General features: G+C 35.4%; 1 protein-coding gene across 1 annotated transcript; it reads right to left on the bottom strand.

The window, feature by feature from the left end:
* Positions 1-237: 237 nt before the first annotated feature.
* Positions 238-8,800, bottom strand: LOC108758581 (tubulin glycylase 3A). Its single transcript, XM_083287347.1, is given in 15 exon segments — positions 238-545; positions 2,156-2,301; positions 2,303-2,392; positions 3,927-4,048; positions 4,222-4,282; positions 4,411-4,451; positions 4,453-4,474; positions 4,476-4,491; positions 4,560-4,647; positions 4,649-4,768; positions 6,331-6,747; positions 7,072-7,283; positions 7,414-7,503; positions 7,506-7,524; positions 8,435-8,800. Coding segments are annotated over 15 exon segments (2,118 nt in total).
* Between the last annotated feature and the right edge of the window lie 18,891 nt (positions 8,801-27,691).

Consider the following 27,691-nt stretch of genomic DNA (forward strand, 5'->3'; position numbering starts at 1 on the left):
CTTAATTTTTAAAAATAACAAAATGTAGTATAATTTATAATTATCGAAATACTCATAAGTTAGGAAAAAATAAGGAATCGTTCGATTACTAGTGATGATAGTAGGGTTAATATATTTTATATTAAATAATATTATAATCTGCTTCAACTGAATATGTACCTGTAAATATTGAAGAATCGCTTGACTCACCGATCGTTTTCATGTTTATCTTATGGCATCGACTGAGAGGGTTTCACGTCAATTGGTCGCGGTGCACCGAACGGCTTTCAAATGGTCAATAAGATCCGCCACGTTCGGTTCTCTCGAGCGTAGGATCATGGGCGGGGCGGTTCTTGCACGTTGCTGCTTGCTCCAGGGATCGCAAATGTTTGCCCTTCTTTCTTTCTTCGATGTCAGTTCCGGCGGCTGCTCGTGCAGTGTCATCAACTCGCCAGCTACGAAAAGGTAGGGACCGAGGTATGGCTGGAAGTCGGGTATGTCCTGCTTGTAGACCAGACTGAAGCCACCCATGTCGGCGCAAGCGTTCACTGGCACGTCCATTATCACTGTAAGCAAAGCGATCGAAGGATTTTCATCGTTCACCATACTACCGAAAATCGCTCTTACCTAGATTACGGTGATGGAGTTTGCGGAAAACAGATTAGCAGATTAAGAGAAACCGTGCGCTGCCACATACTAGTTTTCTTAAACCCTCTTATGTCACTTGCATTTATCATTGAAAGAATACGACAGGAGATTCTTATTCATTTCTTATCAGTGTTATTTATATATATTATTTGAATTACATATTTGTCTTTATATTCTCAATTCTTATTTTAATTATATTTTATAGATAATAAATCATTGTCACATTGATAAGTTTTCGGCATTTAAATCTCGGTGTAAGAGCAACAGAATTTCTGATTTATTCCGTTATTAAAATTGGTAAATTAACATCCGGTATTTTTAAATGTGAAAAAGTATGTTAACTGTAATATACCTGTTTTATTTATCTTTAATTATTAAAAATTCATTAAAAATTATTAATCATTTATACACGCTATTATTACAAGAATTAATACATTCATCTATTTATAAATGTTCAATATTTTGTTCGATATGATTGCGTTCGACAGATTCAGCAAATTAAATATTCAAAAATGAATTCCAAAAAGAGATCAGAGCGATTTTATTAATGAATACAAACGACGTACATATATCAGCTCTTTTCTAAAAAAGATAGAATATTGAATTTAATAAAAAGCCATGCATATGAGGGACAAAGAATAGGCAAAATGGAACTCTTTTCAACTTATTGGAGAATATGAAAGGACTGATTATATAACCAATTCACAAAGCTCCATTGTTTAAATTTATCGGTAGCCATAATAAATGAATGTTATTATTGCAAATTTAATATTTTTATTTAATATTATCTCTTTTTTGTATTAATTTAATATCTCTATATTATTAACATCAGGTTGCATATTACAAAAATTTTTGATACATACGTTTCCAAGATAAATTTGCTTCAATTAATGTTTGCTTTCATTTATGTACAGCATTTTTATAATTTCGCGTTTACATGAATCCTTTTTGTAATGTTATAAAATATTTTGATGTAAATAATAATAGAATAAGTATCCGTGCATTTCATAAGTTTAAAATTATTTAAAAATGATCGATATTTATTAAAAATAAGTTTGAAAACATGATAAAATTATTTCTATCAATTAAATTATTTTACTTCTTCATCAGTCGAGACAATATGCGAAAGGTGTATTAAAGATATAATTGACGCAATCAGGTGTTTGACCATTTCAGGCTCGATAATTGCGCTCCGGAAATCTCGCTAACGTGGTTAATTCCTCGCGTAAATCCATCACATAGGGCACGCGGCGCTTATCGGCATTACGTCGCCGCGAATTATGGTCACCGTTATCATTCTAGCAAACCGAGAGAGAGCCGTCTCGGTTGACTGTCCGGACGACGGGTAACTCGTCTAATCTCAGAATGTGGTTAACGATTTCTAAAGCTCGTGCAAGACAAGGTGTTAATAGCATGCGGATTGTTCAGTTTTACCTTCATCAGTCTATATCCGCTCTTCCGTCGCCATCTCGGAAAAATTTTCTTTCGAACACTACGATAACTTTCTCATATCCGTTTTGCTGCTCACCTTTAAACACGTTGGAGTAAAGGCATCTTGTCAATCTGGAGCTTGGCGGATGCATACGGGGATTGGTATTGATTTCGATCAGCCAGACTGATATGTCTTCGGCCAGCATGAAATCGGCGCCGTACAATTCAACATTGCAACGGCGTTATATGATTCAGCACTGCCAGCATCATCAGAACGATGGCCTCCGTCATTTTCGGGTAAATCAGATCATAATATTCACCTTCATGGCCCATGGATTTAGAAAAGCAAACATTCGCTTATTAATCTTATCTAAATTGTAAGTAGTTTTTCTTTAATTTGAAAATAAAATATTCTACATGCCAATAAACATCACGGTTTCTCTACTTACAGCATAGGTTACATGATTTAATTTTGAGATGTGTATTCTTTATTTTTATTTCTACATTTATTAGTTTAGTAATAAAAATAATAAAGCAGTATCATATGTTTCGAGATTCTGTGATTGATTTTTCATAAAAAGTGACAACCAAAATATAAATAAATTAGAAATCAATAAAACTTTTATAAATTATTAAAACAACAGGATTCACATTACAATATCGGAAATGTTCTGTTTTATTTTTAAAACCAGTCACTCAGTGTCATAGTGAAAACGGGTACCACAATTTAGAACTTACATAACTAAAAACATGAGATACGCGTTATATGTAGACAAAAATGATTTAAGCATATTTTTAATTCAGATGGAACAAGTTGAATAAAACATATTTTGTACATATTGGACAGTTTTAGTGAAAAAAACTTTGTACGATAAATTGAAACATTTGTAGTGATGGAGAAGTCCACTCAGCGTCAATAATCAAAGTGAAAGCTCGTATTTCATTGAAAAGTGCAATTATCGTAAATAAACTATGGCTTCACAAACAATCATATCTTTTTCCATAGATTCCAAAATAAATAATAAACTAAAAAAATACTGTAAGCTTTTATTTTTATACTGCTGCACAAAAATTCTTTGTGATGATCTGTATAAAATTATTTGTAAAGCCAATATTTATTTAAAAAGTCATTCTTACCAGAATATTGATAACAATGCAATGACATAACATTGTTATAAAAAATAAATTAGCAATCTCAAAATAGGAAAATTATACATCTCAACAAAGTTGAGATTCTCTTATATAACAAAATCAATAAGATTAATAATATATATATATATATATAATGGAATAAACTATTAAATTTCGATTTGCATATTTGCAATAAAATGTTTTTCTCTTTTACTATATAGTCTCTCTATCCCTCACTGGATACTTAACTTCCCATATCCGATTCTCATTAAAATGCCATTTATTTCGGCCGCCAGGACAAAGATAATCGACGGCGAAATCACTATCATTAAAATGAAACAGCAGCGAAATTTTCGATAGAAACCATTCCCTGGGTACATGTCTCAGGAACGATCTCTTCCACATGGTAGGAGCATACACATTGACATCGAGCCCATTCACGAGCAAAATCGTGGATAATATATTTCCTCTTTATTCGCAATTACGTGGACGTCGAATATACGTCGTGTCATCGAAAAATCTTATTCGATTTGTCATTCGAGAAAGGAACGGCGGGGAGAGCACGGCGAGGCCATTATCATCGGCGAAACGTTCTCGTGCCCGAACATTCTCGGACGAACGCGCTTCTCGAAGAAGGCGTATTTGCACAGGGGCCCTATCAATTTCCTTGGAATGCTCCCGGGGACCGAACGACGTGACGAATGGATAATCGAAACGTCTTCGCACAGACGAGAGATTACTTCAAATATTCGTTCAGCTTCTCGCAGTCCCATCCTTGATCGCGCACCGATCTGCTACTGGCGGATTCCTCGGGGTCTTTCTGCCTCCATCGCTGTCTGCGTCTCTTCTCATCGTCATACTTCTCTTAGACGGCAGTATTGCAAATGTGAATCACTTCGTGATAGTTCGAGAAAGTATATGCTTTGAGTTGAACCGAAGAAATGCTTCTCTGGATGCAGAAAGTAGGAGACGTATATTATAATAAAAATAAAGCGATAGTAAAGTTAAAATCTATTTTTAGACAGATCTTACTTTTTTTAGTTCTTTTTCCAAAAGAAATAGAAATAAAGTATGAAAGAACATGTTTAGGACACTAAATAAAATAAATGATATAACGATGATTTTCACACAAGATGGAATTTATAATTGGTAAGGACGATGTAAAAGAACATTTTTTAATACTATATAAGATAATTTAATTGTGATACGATTTACTTGAACAGCTATATTGTGAGAGGGAAAGTTGTTACCACGTACCACAAATCGTATGTCAAATTTGGTCTCTGATCAGCAAGGGACGTTCTGAAATATAAATAACGCGACTAACAGGTTGAATGCGATTCTTGCAGCGTGTTTGTATAAAAACATACCAATGTATTTTTGTACGATGTAATAATCTTTGGATTTCTGCTCAACTTTGTGCAAGATATCTTTGAGATTGTGGGATATAACGATGCCCATTGCCGCGACACAAATGACTGGGTTTTAGAATCCAAATACCTCTCATGTCGCTCGTCTCATACTGCGAATCGATAGTCTTTAATTTCTCCAAAATTGCGACGGCAACCAGGAAACATTTCTACGAACGAACGATATTGATATCGATTTATGCGGGAGAGTCTCAGTTTTCGTTGCGGTGCTCGTGGCAACTCGTGGATCTCTCGACTTTAATTCCGGAAAGTTCGAATAAATTCATCTACCGACGAATTGGATCCCCCCGGAGGCCGAAGCTGAGACCACAATTCGACTGTCGGCGAAGCGAAATTAATTTAATGAAATCGCGGAATGTCTCAATCGAGGAATCGTGAGAGATTGTCAGGTGACGTCGAATTTCAAGAAGCCACCCCCTAATCTTCTTTTCAATCGAAGACTTAGAAAGGATTGGAAAGGAGAGTGGATTTCGCGTACAAAGTTTGCCTGTACTACGTGAACAAAATATACATTGTCTACTGTGAATATGTATGAATTGTGTGATTGTTTTAGTAAAAGTGCTTGTAACCTTATATATAGGTTGTTAGAAACTAGTAATAAGCACGTATTTGACTTTTTCTAATTTACGTGCGCGCGACACGGAAATCCTTAAGACTTCATCGCTAAGAAATCGATGCAATAAACTAAAATCTCTTTTGTGATTTTTTTTACGAAGTCACTTAATAGAAGTGAAGTCTGACAACCTATAATAAAATTTCACTATTACGAGGAATGAAATGGCGAAAAAGAATTCCTGGAACACGAAAACGAAACGGACTTGCAAAATCGATAAATAAACATCAATTAAAGATCTCGTACGTCTTTCCCTCACTTGTACGGCTTAGCGTTTCGTTATCACGAGCCTTTAATTTTGTTTCATCAGTTAAGGGTTAATGGTATCACGCGGCAGCATCTCAGAACATGTTTAATGCAAGGATGTTTTCGTGCGCCTCGAATAATTAACACAGTTTGGTTTTGTTGCCTACGCTACCTCGTAACCGCGTCTATTATTAGCGCGAATCAGGAGGAAGTGCGAAATAAACACGCCATTCTAACGCAATCGATCGTTCAACATGTCATATACTTTTGTCGAAAAAGAACAGCGTCTTCTTCTTCGAAAGCATGGATTTTAATGGAAAATGCGTATGATGTTTAGAGAAAATAAAAATAAGAACCGACATATCAATTCGAGAATAGTCCGCTATATTTAAATACAGGCTGCCGATTTAATTGAAATTAAAATTAAAATTAAAATTGAAATTAAAATTTAAAAAATTATCTTATCGCTATTTTATCATGATATAATAAAGTTAAAATATTGAAGAACTGTAACGGGTTCTCACAAAACCAAAATTCAACTCGCTAAAAGTGAGTTTCTCTGTTTATTATACTCTGTACATTAATTAATTAAATATCGGACGAGAGAGATATTACGAGAAACCGCCAAGCATGCTCAATAGTGAATACTATTACGAATCGTTCGGTCGTGATTTCTCGCGATAATCCGATGTTAAATTAATTAACGTGCAGAGTGGAATAAGGGGAGAAACCTGAGTTAATTAATTTCAATTAAATTCTCCATTCTTTGAATATAGAGAAAATAAGAACTATTTTCGCAAATCCGTAGCATAATTGCAGTTTGCTGCGGAATTTACTGCACGAATCCTGTACCTGAAGAAGCTCGCGACTTTTTTCTGACGAGCTATCGATACCGGTTCCGTGATGAAGCATCGCTGTATGATCGTTCAAAAAATAATTCCATTCCTCGTCGGACAATTGCTCTCCTTTTTCGCTATCAATGTCCTCGTGTGTCGCGATGGCGACGAACTCCTCGCAACGCTGTATTGCGAACTCCAGCCTAGCGATCGGGATAGCTCATCGTTTTTCTGAATTAGCCACGAGAATCTTCTCGGCCACGGTTGTACCGCGAACGAATTATTTGAGTAAACCCGCAGTCGCGGTCAGTCGGAAGTCTTCCACGAAGGCTTGTTGATCCGTGCTGGGATTGTAAGTGCGCGGGAACAGGACGCCGGACACGTTCTCTTTGTATAGCCAATATGCATCTTCCAGTAAGTGCACCATTCCGAGCTACACACGTGCGGCAATTCGGGACTGTTTTACTTATCTCGCGCTACGCGACGATCCTCCATGATTCCACCTTTATCGCGGAACGGTGGCAATTCCGACTGAGAATGCAAAGGATCCGCAACTCGGCTCCTTTGCAACAAAATAGCACTTTCATAAAACGTTTTGCGACAGCGATAGGTATTTGGAAATAACACTAGACGGTAATGTTTAGAGTCAGATCATTTAGAGAGGAATATATAAGCAATATCTAGGCTCAAGAAAATATTTTAGAAATATTCGCTACTTCCCATTTGGCAAGGATAGTCGGTCTAGTTAGGGCAATACCTTCGAAGTATAAACGAAGGATCTTTGGTATTTGTTGAGCAGAACGTTGCAACCGAGTCCGCGATGCCACTCGACAAAATTGTTCCTGCAATCCTATATAAAGTCGGGCTGCTTGTACCGCAGGAGGGCAAAAATCACAGCTCTCTCGTTCAAAGTTCCATCCGCTTGCGTGATATCGCCCAGAGAGTGAGCTTCTAAGTTAGTTGCAGTGCCTAATCGTCGAAGCACATAGAAAATGGTAGACATTAGCGACAATATTTCATCCTCCGGCGGTGTGACGTTCGGCACCGTATTCTGCCGGCGGTGCGCATTAACTTTATCGTCCGCAATCTACAATCTAACCGTAGGGCAGTATTCTCGTTTTAGTTGACTCGTACTTCTGCACTCACCCTTGTGCTTCCAGCGCTTCCTTCAGTTTTGGCAGCTTACCTCAAGAAGGAATATTTTATGCTTCTGCGAATGGCGTTGATGTTAATTGCAAAACCGTTACGGCATTCAATAATCATAGACATTTCGAATTATATACACGAATATAACTTAACACAATTTTTGTATCTTAATCGATTAAATTTTACATTCTTCATGTCTACGATGTTAGAAATTGTTCCGAGATCTTGCAGGACGGAGAAAGAATTAACAAATCACATTTGAACAATTCGGCCATGTGGTTGGTCAACTCTTTTTTCATCCAAGATATCAGAGCGATTTCTATAGATGAAAAAAAACGATTTTGTTGAAATATCTAAAAATTTATTAAGATATAAATCTGAAAATAATTTTGTTAAATCAAAATAATTACGTGGAATACTATTATCACTAGAACGGCTGAAGATGCCATTTTTATTCCGCTAATCATTTCAATTTTTTGCTTTTTTGTATCAGATATACGGTATGGAATATTAAAAACACATAAATAGAGAATAAAAATAATTCTAATAATAATATAATAATAATCTAACGTAAATAGCATCAAAATAATTCTTTCCTAACCGAAATCAAGGATAAAAAATTATCAAATTAACATTTTCATTAATTCTAATGAAATACCATCAGCAGTTCTAATGTTAAGCGCTAATAACGATACTGTAAAAAGTTTTAACATTTTATAGCAATTAGTTTGAACATCCTACATAACTATTTTGTTGATCCAAACAAAATTATTTTCAAATCTGTGCAGTGTATTTAGTTAAACTTTTTAATGCTTCAGTAAGAACGTTCTTTCATGGAACATTATCGACACAATTAAGCTTAAGAGCACATTGAAAAAGCAAGAAAAAGAAAAAAGATAATTTAAAATATTTCATTTTCTAAAAGCTCATACAATAGAATAATATATCTTAAATGGCCTTGCTATTTGTTTAACTGAATTCAAGAAAATTATCTTGACAGCGTTCTTTATTTTGTCCTTAATTTTCCAGTAAGCCTCTTTCCTCGACCGTTCCTTTTTACAGCAGTTGTGATGTCTCGTGGCAATCGTCTCCTCTGCAAAAGTACAACAGGAACACGCGTCCATGTATGAATTTGCATCGCACTCAAATTCCGGTGAACCACTAATTTCAACTTCGCTCTGGTCATTTGTGTCCGGAAGCGTCCACTTCGGATGTGTCATCCTCGCATGGATGAATCGATGATATGGATTTACAGGGTTGTCCTTTCTATCCAAATCGACCGAGGAAGAAGGCAATTTCCAATTGGATCGAAACTTCTTATTCTGGCGCGTGGACTCCATTGTGATTGTGCTCAGAACGCGGCTCCCTCCTAAAATATCCCCGAACGAATAATGTTAAATTGCTGCGATTTATCGTAATTTGTCAACGTAACTCGTCATTTATAGTTACCAGACGGCTGACGTGGCCCGCGTGAATTAACGCGAGGGTCCGTTCCCCGCGGTGGCAGTAATGCGACTTCAACTTGAAGATTAAACTGGGACTCTCGGCGATATCTCAGTCACTCGATTAACAGCTAATTGCGTTCATTTAGCGCAACGGTCACGAATAGCGTGTGACCGTGCGTCCTCCACCATCATCTATCTCGACGAAATGCCTCATCGAATAATTAATCAAAGAGGTCCATCCCATCCTGCACGCGATGTAACACGTTTAATGAACTATGCAAACAATTTTAGGATCCGTTATGTGTCCGAGGATCGACGCGCGTGGTATTGTTATCGGGAGAACCTGATGTATGCCAGGTGAGTTTACACAGTTATGTGGAGAGCGTGATTTAGACACACAACTGAATAAATGTTGACCAACGTTCTTACAGCTGCGTGTTTAGTGGAAAATCCGTCATCATGTGAGCTTAACTCATTATACGTCGCGCAGATCTATAAGATCTATTTAGATTTCGGAACATATTTTATATAATAAAATAACAAAAGGGAATTTACTCGTAACATGACGCCATAAGTGTTTTTACTGCGTCTATGTAGAGAGTTTCCCAAAATTTCGACAATGACACGACGACCGATCACGCGATGGAGACAAGTTTGCCTAGATGACATTGTCACCAGCAAAATCCGAATGTCCGTAATGCACGTGCGACAGGATGAGAACAACCTCATATGCGTAACGGCGCGATAAATCCCTCGAGCGAGCGATAAATCGTTGGGTTAAATCGCCGTCTATTGGGCGTTAATACAATTAAACGTTGGAATAACTGCTGCGGGCATCCTGCCGCGAATATGCGCCCGTTTAATGAGCATTAATAACGGAAATGTTATTTTTTCAGTGCGCATTTATCATCTCTCTGTAAGTCGCTTATCGAAAACAGTTCGAGGTTCGAGTGAAATGTCACGGCCATTTCGCGAATACCTCTAGCAAGGCAAACAATAATTTTATAGTTCTCAAGGGAGTGGTCCTAAATCCGTCACGATGATCCGTCTTGGCTTGAGGTTAAGGTACCGACATATCTCCTCAAACGACGAATCGCACCAAAGATTTTTACGACGGCTCAGACGGCTCCAGACTACGGGATTTAGCTCATGATTCCTATGTGCTCCCCGGAAGCTTGCTGGTGCGGTGCAACCATTGGGTTTCCTATTCGTTGATCACGGGCATGTTCCTTCCTATTTCCCTGATTCCCTGTGCACATATCGTTGCCGATGAGCGGCCAGATTCAAGCAATCCCTGCTTTGCTGAATATTTTATTAATTCCTCCCGAGTGTGCAAACCACTGCGCTTTCCAGAGATTTTTCAAAGCGAAAGTCATTAGCGTGCAGCAACGGAAAAAATGCGCTCTTCCACGAAGGGAAACGAGCTCTCGGCATAACATAAAAATTCCGTAATGCACCAAGTTTTACTCTCGTACGTATTTCCATGTATATATATTTAGATAAACTGTGCTTAATAGAATAGAGAAAAGATATAATGTATAAGAATATTTTAACTAACCAGTTCTCGTTTTTTTTTTAAACATAAAACATCATTATGAAACCTATGTAAATATCAAATTAAATTACATCTTTGTAAAGACATGTATGAAGGTTTAACAATACGATATATATACATATATATAGAAACGAGAATTAGAATTAGTTAAAATATTCTTATATTTTTTCTCTGTTCTGTTAACCACAGTTTTTATCTAAATATATTTAGATATGTAAATTGTGATTAACAGAAAAGAGAAAAGATATAATATATAAGAATATTTAAAAAGAAACTAACTAATTTTCCTATATATATATATATTTCAAACATAAAACATTATTATAAAATCTATGTAAATGTCAAATTAAATTACATCTTTGTAAATTTGAAAATTGACGATACGACGCATGTATAAAATAATGAAAAAATTAATTTGTATGTGGAATTTTACGGTGAATATATTGCGAATCGGAAACTAACTATTAGAAAGTTATCACTAAAGTGGGTCATGCGCTGCGTATTATTTCCACAGTGAGCCGAGACTCGCATCGGTACGGAACGTCAGAATGAAAATCAGGGTTTCGGAACCATCGTTGCGTTCAAATTGGATTTCATAATCGAATTCCAGACTCCTTCGACGATTCGACGGTGCCGTTCTAAATACGGGGCGTGAAAATTCGCGGAAATAAACGTTCAAAGCGTGTTTTACCGTGTGCAGATTTATGACACCGTTCCGCGTACCGTATTTATTTTCACCCGAGCTCATATACACATATCCACTGTACCGCACATAAATTCCATATCTTGCTTCAATATTTTATCGCTGTCGGATTAAAACAGCACGAGATTCAATATGAAACGTTTTCGCGTTCCGCACGCGAAACGCGTTACACTGATTCGACGAAACACGAAATAATAAAACAAATCCATTAAGCGTATCCCGTATACCTTTTAACGATGTTCATCGCCAAAATGTTCTCTCGTCCTTAACGTCTAACCGTATCGGCATCGGAGATGAATCTACTATTAAAGATATCCGCTCGTAACGATCACAAGTTCTCGCAAAATCTTTTCGTCATGAAGCTATTATTATTGATATAGCTCGGAATTATAACAGCAAGAGAACTCACTGGGGTCAAAAGCTATATGATTCGGTCGGGGGGTTTCCAGGAAGTGAAAGAGGTAGGAGAATGTGGGCGGTACTTAACCTTATTTTAACTAATATATTTCACGAGGTTCTTCCGCCGCGCCGCGCCGTTCTCTTTCGCGATATAATCAGAATAATGGAAGGTTTAATAGAGGCCTTCGTATGAATAAGGATGTAACTGCGGAAGGAGGCAGGGAGGTTTAAAAGCACTCTCGGTGCCTTTGGTGATTAGGAAGTGCACCGAGCGTGGTTACTTAGCCGGTTAACTCGTTCGCTCTCGTGCTCTTGTATACTCGCGCATCGTTTCCCGACGCAGTGCGTCGAGACACAGGTTGCGTTTCGAAGCGCAATGCGGCGCGATGAAATTAGCGAGACAGCGTTTGCGGCTGTTGCTCGTCGAGTCATTACCGTAATGCATCGTTTCAAGATAAAAACGAAGCACGAGCTCGAGCCGGTGGCTAAGCAAGAACTTGAGCCGCCAGCCATTGGAAACAGACAAATTTTACTCCATTTTGATGACATAGCAACGTAGAATTCTGTCGCAAGGCGATAGTTCGCTTAATGCATGTAATTTATGGATCGATAATGATTTTTAGCTAATTTATACCTATTCCGCAAAGTGGAGCAACTAGACTATCTAATATTATTTATTGCTCCATCAGTCGCGATAACATCAGCGGATAATACGTTTAAACTTGGACTTAATGCATTATACTTTTTCAATTAACCATTACTTTATCACCCGCTTTTCGAAAATGCCGGGTAATAATCACTGCTATCACACGCCAACGGCGGTGTCGATAATTAGTAAACGAATTACGCAGTTAACTTACAATTTCGTTGTGCATGCACGACACCCAACACTGTGAGCGCCGCGACGTGCCATGCAAGCAAAGTAGCTGTAAATTACCGAAACACAACTTCGTGGTCTATGGACACTGCCACGTTTATTAAGCTAATGCGAGTTTTCGGCCGAAAAACTTAATCCAACACAGGCGCCACGATGGTCCTTTCGCTTAACGAAGTAACTGACATAATTCGCGTGTTTCACCCAATTACGTGCGTCCGTAGCTCTTTCATATTAGCGATGCAATTTTGCGAAGGTAACTGATGCCCAGAGCTCCATCAGGTTATTGTAAATAGTGACAGTGCTTGAAGGAGTACGGAAGATGGGAATATGGATAATTCAGGCTCGTGAATGTTGTAGAGTGCAAAGAAATCCGTAGATAAAACAAAATACGGATAATCCGGGAAATATACATATATATATATACCTTATACATCATCTTGTTGACCCTTTCCTCACGCAATCCATGCATATATACAGTGTATATACAGAATGTCTCGTAAATACCGTAACAACGCTTAAGGGCAGATTCCTGAGATTATTTTAAGACAAATATCCTAATACCAAAATTTCGAGCTAGTTTTCGAATTATAAGTATTTAAATTTAGTGAATTATACCGCTTAAAATTTACGCGTTCAGATGTGATACAATACAAAGTGCTAAAAATGAAAGCTAATTGCCTCTTAATATAAAGATTACGTATGCAAAAATAAAATTATCGATATTTATTATGTTAAAAAGTTTTTTTCAATATTTTGATATTGGGATTTTTATTTCCAAATAATCTCAGGAATCTCCCCTTAAGTGTTGTGATTTTTACGGAACGCCCTGTTTATATATACATATATAAAGAACGTAATATCTTTAATTCATAAAGAGTAAGACGGATAATTGGTCTTCTACATATGAGAATTGTGTTTCGGTACGGCGAGGGCAGTAGCGGAGAAGTAATTCCATATATGTAAGAGCGTGTTATACGAACGTGAGAGGCGGTAACCAGCGGTCGACGCCACGCCGGATGCCGGAATAGCAAAGCTGTAACGCCCGCCCTTAGCCGCGATATGTCATTCGCGATGAAATAGCGGGGTAATGACGTTCGCTCTCGCGTTACGTGCCGCTGCCACAATGTGGCTTACAACGAAACATAATTCCTCGTGGCTGTGAGAGCTCGATCGATATAGGCCTCGCAAGTAAACACCGCAATATCTAGCCGTAACCAACACATACCCCGATACGTATTTAAATTAATATAATTTTGATAAAGGTATTTAATTCAATTCTTGAAAGTACAGCATGGAAAAATTTTATTTTCATTTTCTCTTAGTTTTATTAATTTATTATTATTTATTTTTATAAAGTAATCGGATCTTTATATGGCCTATTTATAAGCTTTCAAATATTTTCCAATTTTTTGCTAAGTCAAAAATTAAAAACCGATGGTTAGATATAAACGAGAAAGCATTCCTAAGCATTAAGGAGATCTCCTACTTTATAAAGTTAAAAAAAGTCGATATTTTTTTTTATAAATCGATAGTACAACTCTTCGAAAGAATATGCCCCTAAAATTTTAGAGCAAAATTCGAAGTCCTTCGATATAAATTCAGCACTTGTATATACGGATACGGATGCACAGCGCGAAGGTATAATAAATAATTAAAAATTTTTTTATTATAGTTCTAAAGCACTCTTGAAGCCATTTTCATATATTCCGGAAAATTTTTTCTCTCTTATAGTTTCGATGATATTCGCTTCGAAAAAAGAAATCTGATTTTCTTCGAGTGAGTGTTTCACCCACTAAACCTAAAGATAAGCACAAACATATGGGTGTAAAAAGTATGGGTGTAATATTTTTTCATGCTCTACAACATTCCAAAACTCATTAAAATCAGTAAGAGTCAGTTCCGATGTTAGTAGCACGAGTACCTCATAAAATAGCTCAAATTGCTCAAAATGTATTCCATGAGGAAGCTGAAGGATTATTGTATGCCTCTGGAATAAATTAACCTCCGAGCACTGTAGGCACTCAAGAATTAAACCAAAAACTTTAAACTTGTATGAAATTTTTATATCGCAATTCATTCAAAGTAACATGGTACTAAAAATATAAAGTCGTATAAGTTACGAAAGCTGTGCAAGCTATTAGACCTAAAAATAAATTTGGACTTATAAAACATGCGTTATGAAAAAGAAAAAAGAAATAAAGTATAAACTTTATTTTTATTCAGTGTAATTTAATTTAAATAACAAAATTTTCATGTCAAAACATTTGACACTGCTAGACCGAAAAATGTAATGGTGGAGTACTAAAACATAAATATAATAATAACAGAAGTATTAAGACACACATAAGTTCTATCATATAAAAATAGGATAAAAAGAATTTTAGAAACAAAATACGATGGAAGTAAATATAATCAATGTGAGTACGTTAGATTTAACTGTAGCACAGCAATATCATTGTAATTTTTTTTTAATATTGACCTTTTTTTTAAATTTTAACCTTTTTTTTAAATAAAAGTATTCAAATTAAATTTATTATTACGTTTGAACGGTTTTTATTGTTTCATTTTCCGGTCCAGCAGCGCCAAGTGTTTTACATGAAAATTTTTTATTTAAATTAAATTACACTGAATAAAAATAAAATTTACTCTTTATTTCTATGGTAAATATTCCCCTTTACACAGCCAGCCCCAAATGACCTCCGAGTGACCTTGACCTTGACTTTGACTCTCAACAAGGTCAAAATCAATGACCTTTCCTGTCGCTCGTTAATCATTAAAAAGTTATTAATAAAAATGTTTTTATGAATAGGACACTTTTTCAACACAACATACACATTCCAACATGAAGAATGTATAACATTTTATTCATTAGTTGACGATACATCATTTAATGGATATAAAGAAGCCATTAATTTAAAAAATTGCGGTATTCTGTCATTAAAATCATATCGTTTTTTAAACATAAATTCTGCTAAATAATGTTCGTAGTGTTCTTCTCGTACACCAAATCGTGATAAAGCAGTATCACTTGAACACGTAAATATTGGACTAACCCTAATCCTAACCCTAACCTAACCCTAACCCTAACCTAACCTAATCTAGAGTCCTATATTAATGTGTCCAAGTGATACGTGTCCAATATTAACGTATCCAATATTAACGTGTCCAATATAACGTGTCCACTTGCAACGTGTCCAATTGTAACGTATCTAAATGAAGGCCACTCCTTTTAAAGGTACATATCCTTTCCATGAATCATTGTAAATATTATACTGCCTGGTGCAATACGTTCCTGAATTATTCTCGTTAACGTTTGTGCAGAGTACGATCTTTTACAGGAACAATAAAAAAAGATTTACTGTTACGTTCGACAGCACCAAAAACCCATTGCTCACCAATTAGTAAAATTATATTGATATAGAAATATATTCTTGCCTGCAAATTGTAATATAATATATATGTTTGATAGTAAAAGAAATAATCAGCATTATTTAAACTATTTAAGGAATAATGAATGTAAACATGTAGGGGTGTTTTCAACATCGGTGCAACTGGTACGACGAGCCGACGGGCCTCAGAATCCGCGGGCCTTCGTAAGCTTTTGGATCCACGAGCTTCTGCAGGCTCCGGTGCATAGTAAACATTATGAATTTTTTGCTGCAATATTACAGATCTATAGAAATTGCTCTGAATTAATAGTAATGCCCGGGCCCCCTTTCAACTTTATCTTCGCATCGAAGCTTTAGCAGCCTTAAAAACGCCACTGTGTAGACATGGTAAACAGTGAAGCAAGAGCGTGCACAGCTGATCGCGAATGCACCATCGTTCCTATTTCTAGGAACAATCTTACGGCGTTCCCCGCTGTTTCTGAAAATGTGCGTGTACATAATAATATTTTGCAAGCGCACGCAATGTAGATCGCAAGATAAAGGCACGTCCAACGGGCCGAATGATCGATTTTGCACCGTTAAGACGTCTTTAAGATATGTTAATATTTGGTTTTTATTACAATTATTATGTAACAGCAAATTTATGAAAGCATATTTATTAATCGGATAAAGATAATTATGGCACTGACAACAATCACGCCTCTTACTTTACTCGTATGCACTTAAGAATATTTATGTTTGACTGATTTTTTGTTATCTAATAAATATATATCTTTAAATGGGAATTATTGGATATTATATGAGCATTGCAGGTAATACGAGCACCCTTTATATTTTTGCAACGGTTGATATTAGTAGTAGTGCTAATGTAAAAAGATGCAATCTGTCTTTGCAACATTCCAATATGCTGCAAAGTTCAACTAAATTTATGTACTTTAAATATTTGTCATATTAAACAAACAGATACGTTATTTTTTTATTTCTTACAATTTTTTCTCCTAACTTGATAAGGTTCCCAAACCACATTGAGATAAGATATTTTGTTCTGCGTGTTAATATTTGTAAAGTAAACGATATTGAGCTATTCTAACTTTATATTATCTCGAGAGTATTATTGATTTATTAGACATGGGAGTGTACTTTACGCGAGCCGGCGAGTTGCCGGTAGATCGAAATTATTGAATTTCAATAAGGGCTGAACTGATCAGGTTCTAAGTGTGCTCAATCGATTGCATCCGCTCAAAATATATAATAAAAGTGTTTTTATTTTTTCTCCACGTGCTCTACGAGCGGAGATATCGCGATGCAAAATCTGAAATCTTTGATTTTATTAACGTCGTTGACCAGAGGAAAAATGTACAGTTGCACCGTCTGACACTAGATGGCGGTAGAGGCGCCGGATGCCCACATATTCCAGTTATGACGTTTGGAGACTCGCGGTCTCGCGGATATTCAGCGCTTTAGAAATTAATATTTTTATCACACATGACGGCATGACGGCTGTGATGCGCATGGCGCAAATTATGCAAGAAAGATGAAATATCTCATAATCGAGGAACTGTCTAGGTATTTGCCGTCGAGGAATTAAATGTCTAAGTGTTCTGCGTGTCCGAGGAACTGAGTGTTCAGGTGTTTGCTATCGAAGAAATAGGTGTCTAGATTATCCAGAACACATTCTACATAAGTGAGGTTACAGTCGCATTCGGATATTTCAAATCAAATTTTAATTGATTGATAAAAATACATTCAATCGATGCATTTTCGCATAAAAATAAAGGCTTGACAAGAAAAAAGTGTCGCTCTGTCTCGTGAACCGTGATGATATTAATCATTGAAGTCAACGACTATTCAGGTTAGGAAGTCTGTCATAGCCACAAAATACTGCGATGCAAGCATACACTGCAGACACTGTGATAAAATTTTCATTTCTCTGTTCTAAAATATAAGAAAGTAACTTGTATTTTTAAAGTAGGAAATATGTTTTAAAGCAGAGAATTTCACAGTATTTCGTGGCTGACAGAACTTCTAATCTGAATAATATTCGAATTTAACGATTAATATCTCGGTTCACGAGGCAGAGATTATTGAAAGTAAAATTCTTACTTTAGATGAGCAGACAGTTAAAGAAAAGAAATAAACGATCGTTCAAAGTATATGATCTTTTTTTAACTTTTAATTCTCGCAATTTTCTCTAAAAGTTGGAAAACAGAATCGCGCGTATACTATTTAGACAATACAATTTGCATTAAAATTCATAACGCTGCGTTTACAAATTAGAATTATAGAATGTGAAGGAGAGAGACTACACAAAATTATACAAAATTAAAAATACATCTTTCCGTAGAAACGGAACATTTAATTTATAGAAGTCAGATTTCGTCCATAAACAAAATTTACATTTCGTAATCAATCAAGAGATTATAAGTCATACAAATGCAATCACACTCGATCGCCTACAGTTTACTAAAGATTTGCGGCTTGTCTTAATAAATAACAAAGTGCTCGATTTGAAGGACCTACTTAATTCTACTTAACTTCACGCTTAAAGAGTGCTTGGCAAAGTTTATACGATGATGCCGAGTCCTTCTTCGTTGTGAGCCTCCTTTTGATTCAATCCATTAGTTTTCTGCCTCCTCAGAGTGGGAATAACATCCGGGTTTCCTTATCCGCAATCAAGGTTCGTGCTCCAAGAATTAATTTCTGAGCCGTTGCTTCAATCCGGAAATTATGCCCAGGTGTATCTCTGCGTGTGCCAATCTAGTAATTCGGTTACTCGGCGGTGCCAGTAGTAGGAGCAAGGCTCGGACCCGACTAAACTCTGCGACACTCATTCTACCTCTTCCACCATCGTCGTCTACCATCCCTCTCCTTATCCTAAATAGCGGGGATTATCCCGTTGTCCTTACAAGGCAGAATGATATGGAAGCATTACCTGATTCCTGTCTTCCCATTATACAATCTCTTTCCCTCTCTTAGTTTTTTCCCTCTCCTATTTTACCCTCTCCATACCATCTCCTTAGTTCGTTTCCTACAGGTCGTCATTTTTTATTAATTACGCATTTATATTGTACGACACTGAAGATGACCCGATAAGGGTCGAAACGTTTGTAGATTACATGTATTAGATTTTGGTGAATTTTGATTAACAACTACCATCCGGTTTGTGACTCATAGCCTTGTATTAGAATTTTTTAAATATATAATTTTACTTTTTGACTTACCTTTATTCTGACACTACAATTTTATTATCGGACTACACATTGTGATTATATTAAAATACCTTTTCATTTGTACAAATCACTTTACGTTTCAAAATTTTACATAGTTTCGTAGGTTCAAGAAAATACGAGAAAAAGAGAAAGGCAGAGGGATCAGAAATTTGCTAGTCAGTATGGTGTTCCCACGACTTATAAATTTCTCTCTAACACTCGCTTCTAAGAAAGACCGCCCTTCTTGGAAGGATACTTTGTCTTTAGCTCTCCGTGATATCCAGCCGGCATTATTGACGATAAAATTTATTTATCGATGTAATTTGCTAGTCTATCCTCTTCCCTAAGCTAGTAAACACGGAAAATCTACGGGCATTTTTATATTACAGAAGCCTTACTTGAATTTTCTGCGTCGTGCAATAAATATTATTCACTTTTATTAGTATTATTATCTTCTCTTTACTATATCCGCTTTTAGTAGAAACTGTTTACTCCTGAAATTTTGCTGAAATGTACGCTTTCAAGCTATATAGTTACGCGTCAACTTTGGGAAGTTGTTAGTTACAACTTTTTGGTTGAAATTTCGAAGATCAACTCTAAGCGTATGCGACATGAACAACTCCTCCCTCTCTCTCTATGCAGGATATTCTAAATTTTACTCGTTATTGCATGTATCGATTTTCTCCATGAACGCGCATCAGAAATCACGCCTATGGATTACTGACGTGCCGCGAATTCGGCGTTTATCCGATGGCACGACGGAAAAAAGCCGAACTGTTCGGTACCGCGGAAGCCATTACACAGATAGTCTATTCGAAGGAAGCCAATAGATCAGGGGAAATGGGTTAGAGCGCCGAAAAAGTACATCCAGCGTCGATGCCTCCGGCCGCCTCGTGGCCGATAGATCACCAGTCTAAGTGCACTAAATGTCCCTTCCCCCGTTCGGTAGTTATTATGCGGCAAACTGCAGTGGCTTTTTCACGCGATGATACATTCATCATGCCTGACGCCATTGCCAGAAGGCATGTAAAGAGTGCGTCATGTGTGCAAAAGGAAATCGTACGAAACAGTCTCGACACGCTCGCTCACACAATACATTTTACGTTAAGCCATTGCAGAGATATCGGAGTATAGAGTATAATTTAAAGTCTTTCGGACTTCTCATATAGAATAAGTTTCCATTCGAATACGGCATTGAAATCTCGATGGTGAAAAAACGCTCTCTGTGAAAAAATTTCCGTTCGAAAACATTTAACTGCGAGACGCGTTTCCATGAAGTTCGTATAATTATATTTTTGTGAAAGTAACAAAAAAAATAATTTTGTGCCGTAGTTCTCTCGCTTCGAGCAGAGAGTTAATTTGTAACATGTCCTGCCGGATGGCGGTTTCTCATCGCGCGAAGTTAAGAGATCGTCGCGGTTGAACTTCCACGTCACCGGGGAAAAAAGTTATCATAGCTCCCAGGATAGATTTCCATACTGAAGCGCAGATGAATGACGGGCAAATGGAAGCGGCGTGGTGGACGCCAGCTCTATCCATGCCATCCCTCGAGCTTACCGCGATATAGAGCAGCAGTATGTGGTATTACATACGTAATTGATGCTCGGCTATTTTTTCCACGGTAATATATTGTGGTGTTGCGCAGCGCAACTCCGTTTGCGCGAGGCGTTACATTGTAACTAATGCGTCGCGATTTTTAACATGTACGACTCGACATATCGCTGCTTGGAACATTTTCATAGCGGTATGCTGTTTTTATATTTTTGTTGAATGCCGCGAGTAGATCAGGATCCTGCGAAGTCTTTATCAACACGTCATTTATAATCGTTATCGCAATCTTCATGTAATAGTAATAAAATTATCAAATAAACAATTAATCACTTTTTAAAAATACAATTTTATTATCTGGACTGTTTCAATTCATCATTATTTTTATTATTACATAACATATAAGTTAAATGCAAAAACATAAAAAATATTTTTATCAAATTGTTCAACTATAGTTCAAATATATTTAAAAATTATTTTTACACAGTAATTGCAATGACTAATTTTACGATAAGAAAATAATATAGATACTAGTTATGACAATAAACATAATTATGTATATGTTTAATATAATATAATATAAGTTTAACATAATAATCTACAATATAATAAGAAAAATTTGATGTCACATTAATTTACTGATTTATTTAAATTCTTTATATAGTATCATGCTTTATAATTTTCTATTTTTTATACAAGATAATTAAAGAATAAATTAACAATTTACATTTCCTTTTGCAAATAATAATATTCAGATTATCTACTAAGTGAGTGCGCCGCCTCTGCTTACCTTCCGTATTCGACTTTTGATACGCCAACTATTTCCCTTTATAACTTAAAAACTAAGTTTTGGACAAATTTTTGCCAAAGAAAAAATCATCTCATTACGGTTAGAAATATGTCCCTTTAAGGACAAAAGATTATTTGGAATCACCCTCTATATACTTCTTCACAATATCACATAACGTATGTTATTAAGGGGATGCTGGAGGGACCCAATTATAGTCATTTATAATTGCAGTTTAATAAAAATCTTTGAATTAACTAAATGGAAAAATCTTTCTACAGGATTAAAGTAAACGCAAAATCCTAATGTGGTGCAGTGGATGTTATACTAAAATCGAAAAAAAGTAAAAAACTTTTTTAACTTTTTTTTATTTTAGTATAAAATCCACTGCACCACATCAGGATTTTGCGTTTACTTTAATCCTGTAAAAGGATTTTTTATTCCATTTAGTCAATTCGGAGATTTTTATCAAACTGCAATGTCGATAATTGGATCCCTCCAGCATCCCCTTAAGGTGCCGATTCTGTAACTCTTAACGACAGCCGTTGATGTCGTTGCACAGATATTATGTAGAGTAAAAAAGTTACGCAATGACATCGACTGTCGTTTAAGAGTTACAGAATCGACCCCTTAATGTCTTAGGGAAAGTACGGGCAAAGCGAATGTGTTAAGGGGGGATGCTAAAGCCGTCTGTATTACCGACATTTCTACTTGGTGAAAAATCTCCGAATTGGATTTACGGATTACAAAATTGTTATTATAGAATTAAAGTACGCACAAACAGGACCTCAGTTGCACTGGATTTCATGAGAAAATCGAAAAAAAGTTAAAAAAGTCACTAGTCGATTCTTATTTCAAGACCATCTTAAGTAATGTCTTAAGACGTTAATGCAGCCCTTTGATTGGTTCGTGACATCTTAAGACTAAACTTAAGGCGGTCTTGAATATAAGAACTAACTATGAATACCGGCCTTTGAGATCATATCTTAAAAAAAGCGTGCAGCTGAGTTCACATTACTGGAACGAACGACACCGAGTTTATATACAACTAAAATTAAAAATCTAGAAGAAAATTTTTTCGAGTGGAAAATACACGTGTATACGGATAATTTTCGAAGATTGGGAATACCAACAGAGCCAAAATTCCATGTAGCAGTAGTTGCGCGGTCTTGCGATAGATGGTACGTTTGTCACCTTGTGTTGCTTTTCTCCTCAATTTTACAATTAATAAGGTCTTTGTAAGTGATACATACTGTTAATCTTGGAAATATATACCTTCCTCTATTGTACATATATACATGATATAAAACTACGAATTTTTACATTTCAGATATCTGAACAAGATTTGTACATATTATAAAATGCCTGCCAGAGATGCAGTGCTCCAAGATGTAGAAACTCTAATAAAGAAGGATATTGTTGCACGTTTTCCCAAGATGCAAACTCGAGACAAAAATAGATCGATGCTGCCGGAATTCCTGATTGGAAACCTTCAAAATCAGCTTTACTATGTGAGATTGGTATCGAAGGTTAGTACTGCTTTTGCAGTCATCTAACCTAAACGGCATACCCCAATTATGGCTCTACGGAGCTTAATTACCAGGTCCAATCAGAGGAGACCGAGTCACGTGATGCAGTTTGCCACTCTCTCCCTGTGAGGCTCTCTGTATATAATATAATGTAAGAAATGAATCAAAGACGTCACTATTATCGAATTTGGAATTAAAAAAGTCTATACTATCGACCTCGATCAAGTTCGGTAATCGGTTTAGCATCCTTTTAAAGTTTGGGAAGAAAAATGACAGTTAAAATTAAGATCAGAAATCTTTTTTATTCTCATAATTCTATTAATGGAATCAGTCTTGAAATAAAATAAAATTAAATTAAAAATCTTGAACATTTAAATGTTTTTTTAGTCAAAACGTAGATAAAGAGAAATCATCTGCTTTGCTAGATCACCCTGAGCAAAGTGGATCACTCGAGCAATGAGGATGGAATTAAAAAAATAAAAATCAATGTTAGCAGTCACCACAAAAGTAACTGTCAAATCCTCTATATGTAGTGCAGCCTTCATGAGCCCATTGGTGTACTAACTGCACTGGATCCAGTCTTCGGACATTGAGTCGGTGTATTCTGCAGAACACACATCATACTGCGTTGTGGAAAAAAAATAAAAGTGAGATGTAAACAATCATGTGCCATTCATTCACTCAAAACATCGTCTGTCCCTCCGTCTTCCCAGTATTTTCAGTACAATCACATACCGAGTAAAGACGATGCCATAATTCGCTTTATCCCTATTCATTTTTCCCAAAGAACTGTAAACAATTGACGACAACAAAGAAAAATATTAGGATACTCCTGGTACACTTCGGGATGGCTTTTTAAGAGGCAATCGTGGCGAATAAACTGTCCTGGTATGGTAGCCGATCACTGACTTTATTCGCGCACTTAACGAAGTACCTCGCCACCGGCTCCGTTCCTTAGGACAGCTGACTCCAAAACATTTTTCTAAAATCTCCCTTTTCCCTGAGGAGTACCAGGCACAATCCCACTTCTGAAGATGTAAACAATTGACGACAACAGAGTAAAATATCAGGGTGTTCCTCGTCTCGATCCCAGGCCTGGTCTCTCCTCCGAGTTGGTAGACTTTCTCGCTGCCACTGAACCACACAGCCCTGAAGCTGGTGGTTTCTCTGTTGTGTCTATATCTAGTAAATTTCTTACAGAACCTACTTGGCGTTAATTTGGAAAAGTTAGAATAAATTTAAGCAATAAGTGACAAATTTTAATTTTGAATACACATTTAAATACAGAGAATTCTTATAAAAAATAATTTACACTGATTAAGAAACAATTACTGCTAATAATTAAGCTACGTACCTTAGCGAAAATGGCAAGAAAGCACACAATTTCTTTTATTTCTCTATCAAGCACAAACGAGCGCAATCATATGTTGTTTCGCACTTTCATGGCGTCGCCGGTCGGTCATTCCTTCAACAGTTAGAAACTCATGGCATTATCTCCGATAGATAAGCAAAACTAAACAATATTCGCTTTGCCCAGGGCGTTCGCTTTGCCCGGACTTCCCCTATATATCATGTATGTCACGGAAAAACATTTGACAAAAGTCGAAGAAATGTTGATCTTTACTAAAACGTAAATATTGATATATAGATTGAATCTGTCTACGAGTGATATTGCTGTTGATTCTTCTAATAATAATACGTATTGTGTTTATAAAATAAACTTACGTACATAAAATGAAAAATATAGTAATGTTAATTTAATAGCGATTTATAAAAAGTACGATTTAGAGAAACTTTCGAATGTCAGACTTATAAATTATTCTCGCGGTACTTAGGATCTCTGAACAATCACCACACACACAGTGTGACTCTTTCAGAAAAATATTAAAATAATAAAATTTGGAAATAATAAACTGCAAATTAATTGATATTTTTTAGATTTAATTTCAATAAAGATTTAATTAAAATATTACTTTTTACTTGGAAATGTAATTATATATTAAGTAAAAAAAAAGGAAATGTTCACCTTCCTTTATGAATGTATTATAATATCAAAAATTTACTATATATAAGCAGAATAGAACACGCATCTTAAAAGAAGTAACTTTTATATTAAGTATTTGTTATCAAAGAACTGAAAATGATTTTTTTAAGATAGCATAATGTTAAAATTTTATTTATTGCTTATTTATTATTGTATTTTACTTGTTTTTAGCTATATTTCTTACGGGTTAAGTATTGGTTCATTTTATTTTCATTTGTGCCAGCAAATGATACATCAATTATTAATTAGTAAACTAAACACGAAGCGGATATACCAGTAAAATGATCATTCGTGTTGTTCGTGATCAAGTGTCAACAGATTGGTGGTTAAATATATGTATTTTGATATTTCCATGTACTCTCTAAATCTGTGAATCAATGAATAATCACTGATATCAGTATCAAGTATGCTACTAGTATGCTACTGTAATCAATGAATGAAATGTATGATCTCTAATGTCGCTAATCTTTATTATGTGATTTAATTAACCTTGTTTTAGTGCATAAATTTAATAAATATGGTAGTACAAGATTGAAATTAACATGCAAATATCAGTATTTTAAGTATATAATACTCAAATTTTCTGTCTTCTTTAATTGAACTTCACTGATTATTCATTGCCAAGTATGCCATTGGATAATCAATCACTATCCACTGATTCAGATTTAGAGAGTATCTAAGTAAATATTAGTCTTCTCACAATTCTCATTTTATATTAGTACTCTTGAAAAATATTAATCATTATTATTATAAAACTATTTTTATCATATAAAAAGTGGCGAATTAAAAAATTATTTTAATATTATATATAAATGAATAAGGACAAAATAATAGATTCTCGTTTCCTTTTCTTTTTAGAATTTATTTTTATTTTTAAACAAACTCTTTAAGTATGTCAAATTCTGAGAACAATAAAGGAAAAAAATGTATATTTATCAAAATCTATGTATTCTTTTTCTTTTAAAAGGAAAACTTATATACTGGTCATTTAGTGTTTCTCGTGGTTTTTCGCTTTTTAAAAATTAAAACTATCATTTTTATCTTGTTTTTTAAAGATGACGTATGATATTCTTAAAGATTAAACAACCAACTATTACTTAATTTTGAGTGATTTGTTATCTTTTCTCTTTTACATACGCACTATAATTCACTGTTTATATTGTGAATTTCTTATTTATTCATTAACTGATGTAGTGACTCTATTATGCGTCGACGATTACCCGTAATCGTACCGCAACAATTATCCGTTGATATCTTAGAAAATAAGCAATTCGAATTCTAACACGGCCGTTAATCTGTTAATGCTTTTCTAAACACCCTTTTATAGCATAAATAACCTATTTTGCTGTACGTGACATGCCTGTCGTTACGCTGTATAAATGTATAGTGATGGAGTAATATTTCGGTTAAGCTAGCCGTAAATGTCAACAATCCGTATCGATCTCTATAAACCTTTCTCTCGATGCACGCACGGAACTGACATTGATGTCCAAGTTTGCAGCGACTTATTCATATACCACATGTTTATACTCCGTCAAATTTCTGTCAAATACCTCCAAACACGCGAAGTGACGGTGCATAAAAAGTCTTTTCATCTCTAAAGAGCATAGACATTGACATTCCCTGTTTCAAAATATTCAAGTTGATTTATATTTATATAGGTGTTAAAAATTATAATTTGCTATTAGAAAATAAAATTTTCCTGAGATCTTTTTTCATATTTTTAATTATATTATAATTTTAAATAAAATAAAAATCTAAATTTTTCTCTGAAATTTTTCTGAGTATTATTTTACTTAAAAATTATTTGCAAATTTGATACGTTATAAATATCATAATGATTTGGTGATATAACTGAAATATACAATCTTTATTTAGACTTTTACAAAGTCCATCGTGCACGGTAATCGACACATTTCGTCTTCAATATCGCGCGTAACAACTGAAGATAGTTTACGAGTGAAACATGTAAGGTTGTAGTTACGATGGTAGTTGCACGGCGATTAAGTTTTATTACGTAGACGGTAAAGGGTGGGCGAATGCTAGTAATAAAGAAAATTGGTAATAATTTTCTTGTAACGTCGGTAAAATGAACGGTCGACAATGATAAGCATAGATAATACTTCTAAATTGCTTGACTCACCTTCATTTGTTCTAAGGCGCGAACGGATCGAAATCAACACTCATTATGTATTCAAAGCAAGTGCTTATATTTTTTTGACGACGCATCTGCTTTTTCAAGGAATAAATATATCTATATTACCCCCAGGTTAATACTCCGTGAATCACGTCACAATAATCTTTGAGGCAGCTGAGTTAACGGCGTTATTATGAGCTAAAATGTACTTACACGCATACAATGTCATCTCTATCTTTGATATAAATCTTTATGATCGGCGGAACCACCGCGTCTCTCGAACTTCCTACAGCTTCATGATACCTCTCGGGATGAGGGATTAAAGACGTACAGCAATAACCTGACGGAGAATAATTGCGGCATAAAAACTACCGTATGTGTGCTCAACGAAAAGTATTCCCGAAAATGTTGTCTTTATTTAGTTTTAAATTAATTCCATAACTTCGACATTTAGTAGATATAATAATGTAGAGTATAAGTTAAAGGAATATTCTACAGGGGAAAGGAGTGGAGGAATTGTGCGCACCTAAGGGAAATTTATTAGCCTGGAATAGTTTTACAAGTTCAAAGCGATATAAGTATAGAAATAGGAACTATAAACATTCTTCT

Source organism: Trachymyrmex cornetzi, unplaced genomic scaffold, assembly GCF_001594075.2.
Source record: "Trachymyrmex cornetzi isolate Tcor2-1 unplaced genomic scaffold, Tcor1.1 scaffold16, whole genome shotgun sequence".
Taxonomy (NCBI): domain Eukaryota; kingdom Metazoa; phylum Arthropoda; class Insecta; order Hymenoptera; family Formicidae; genus Trachymyrmex; species Trachymyrmex cornetzi.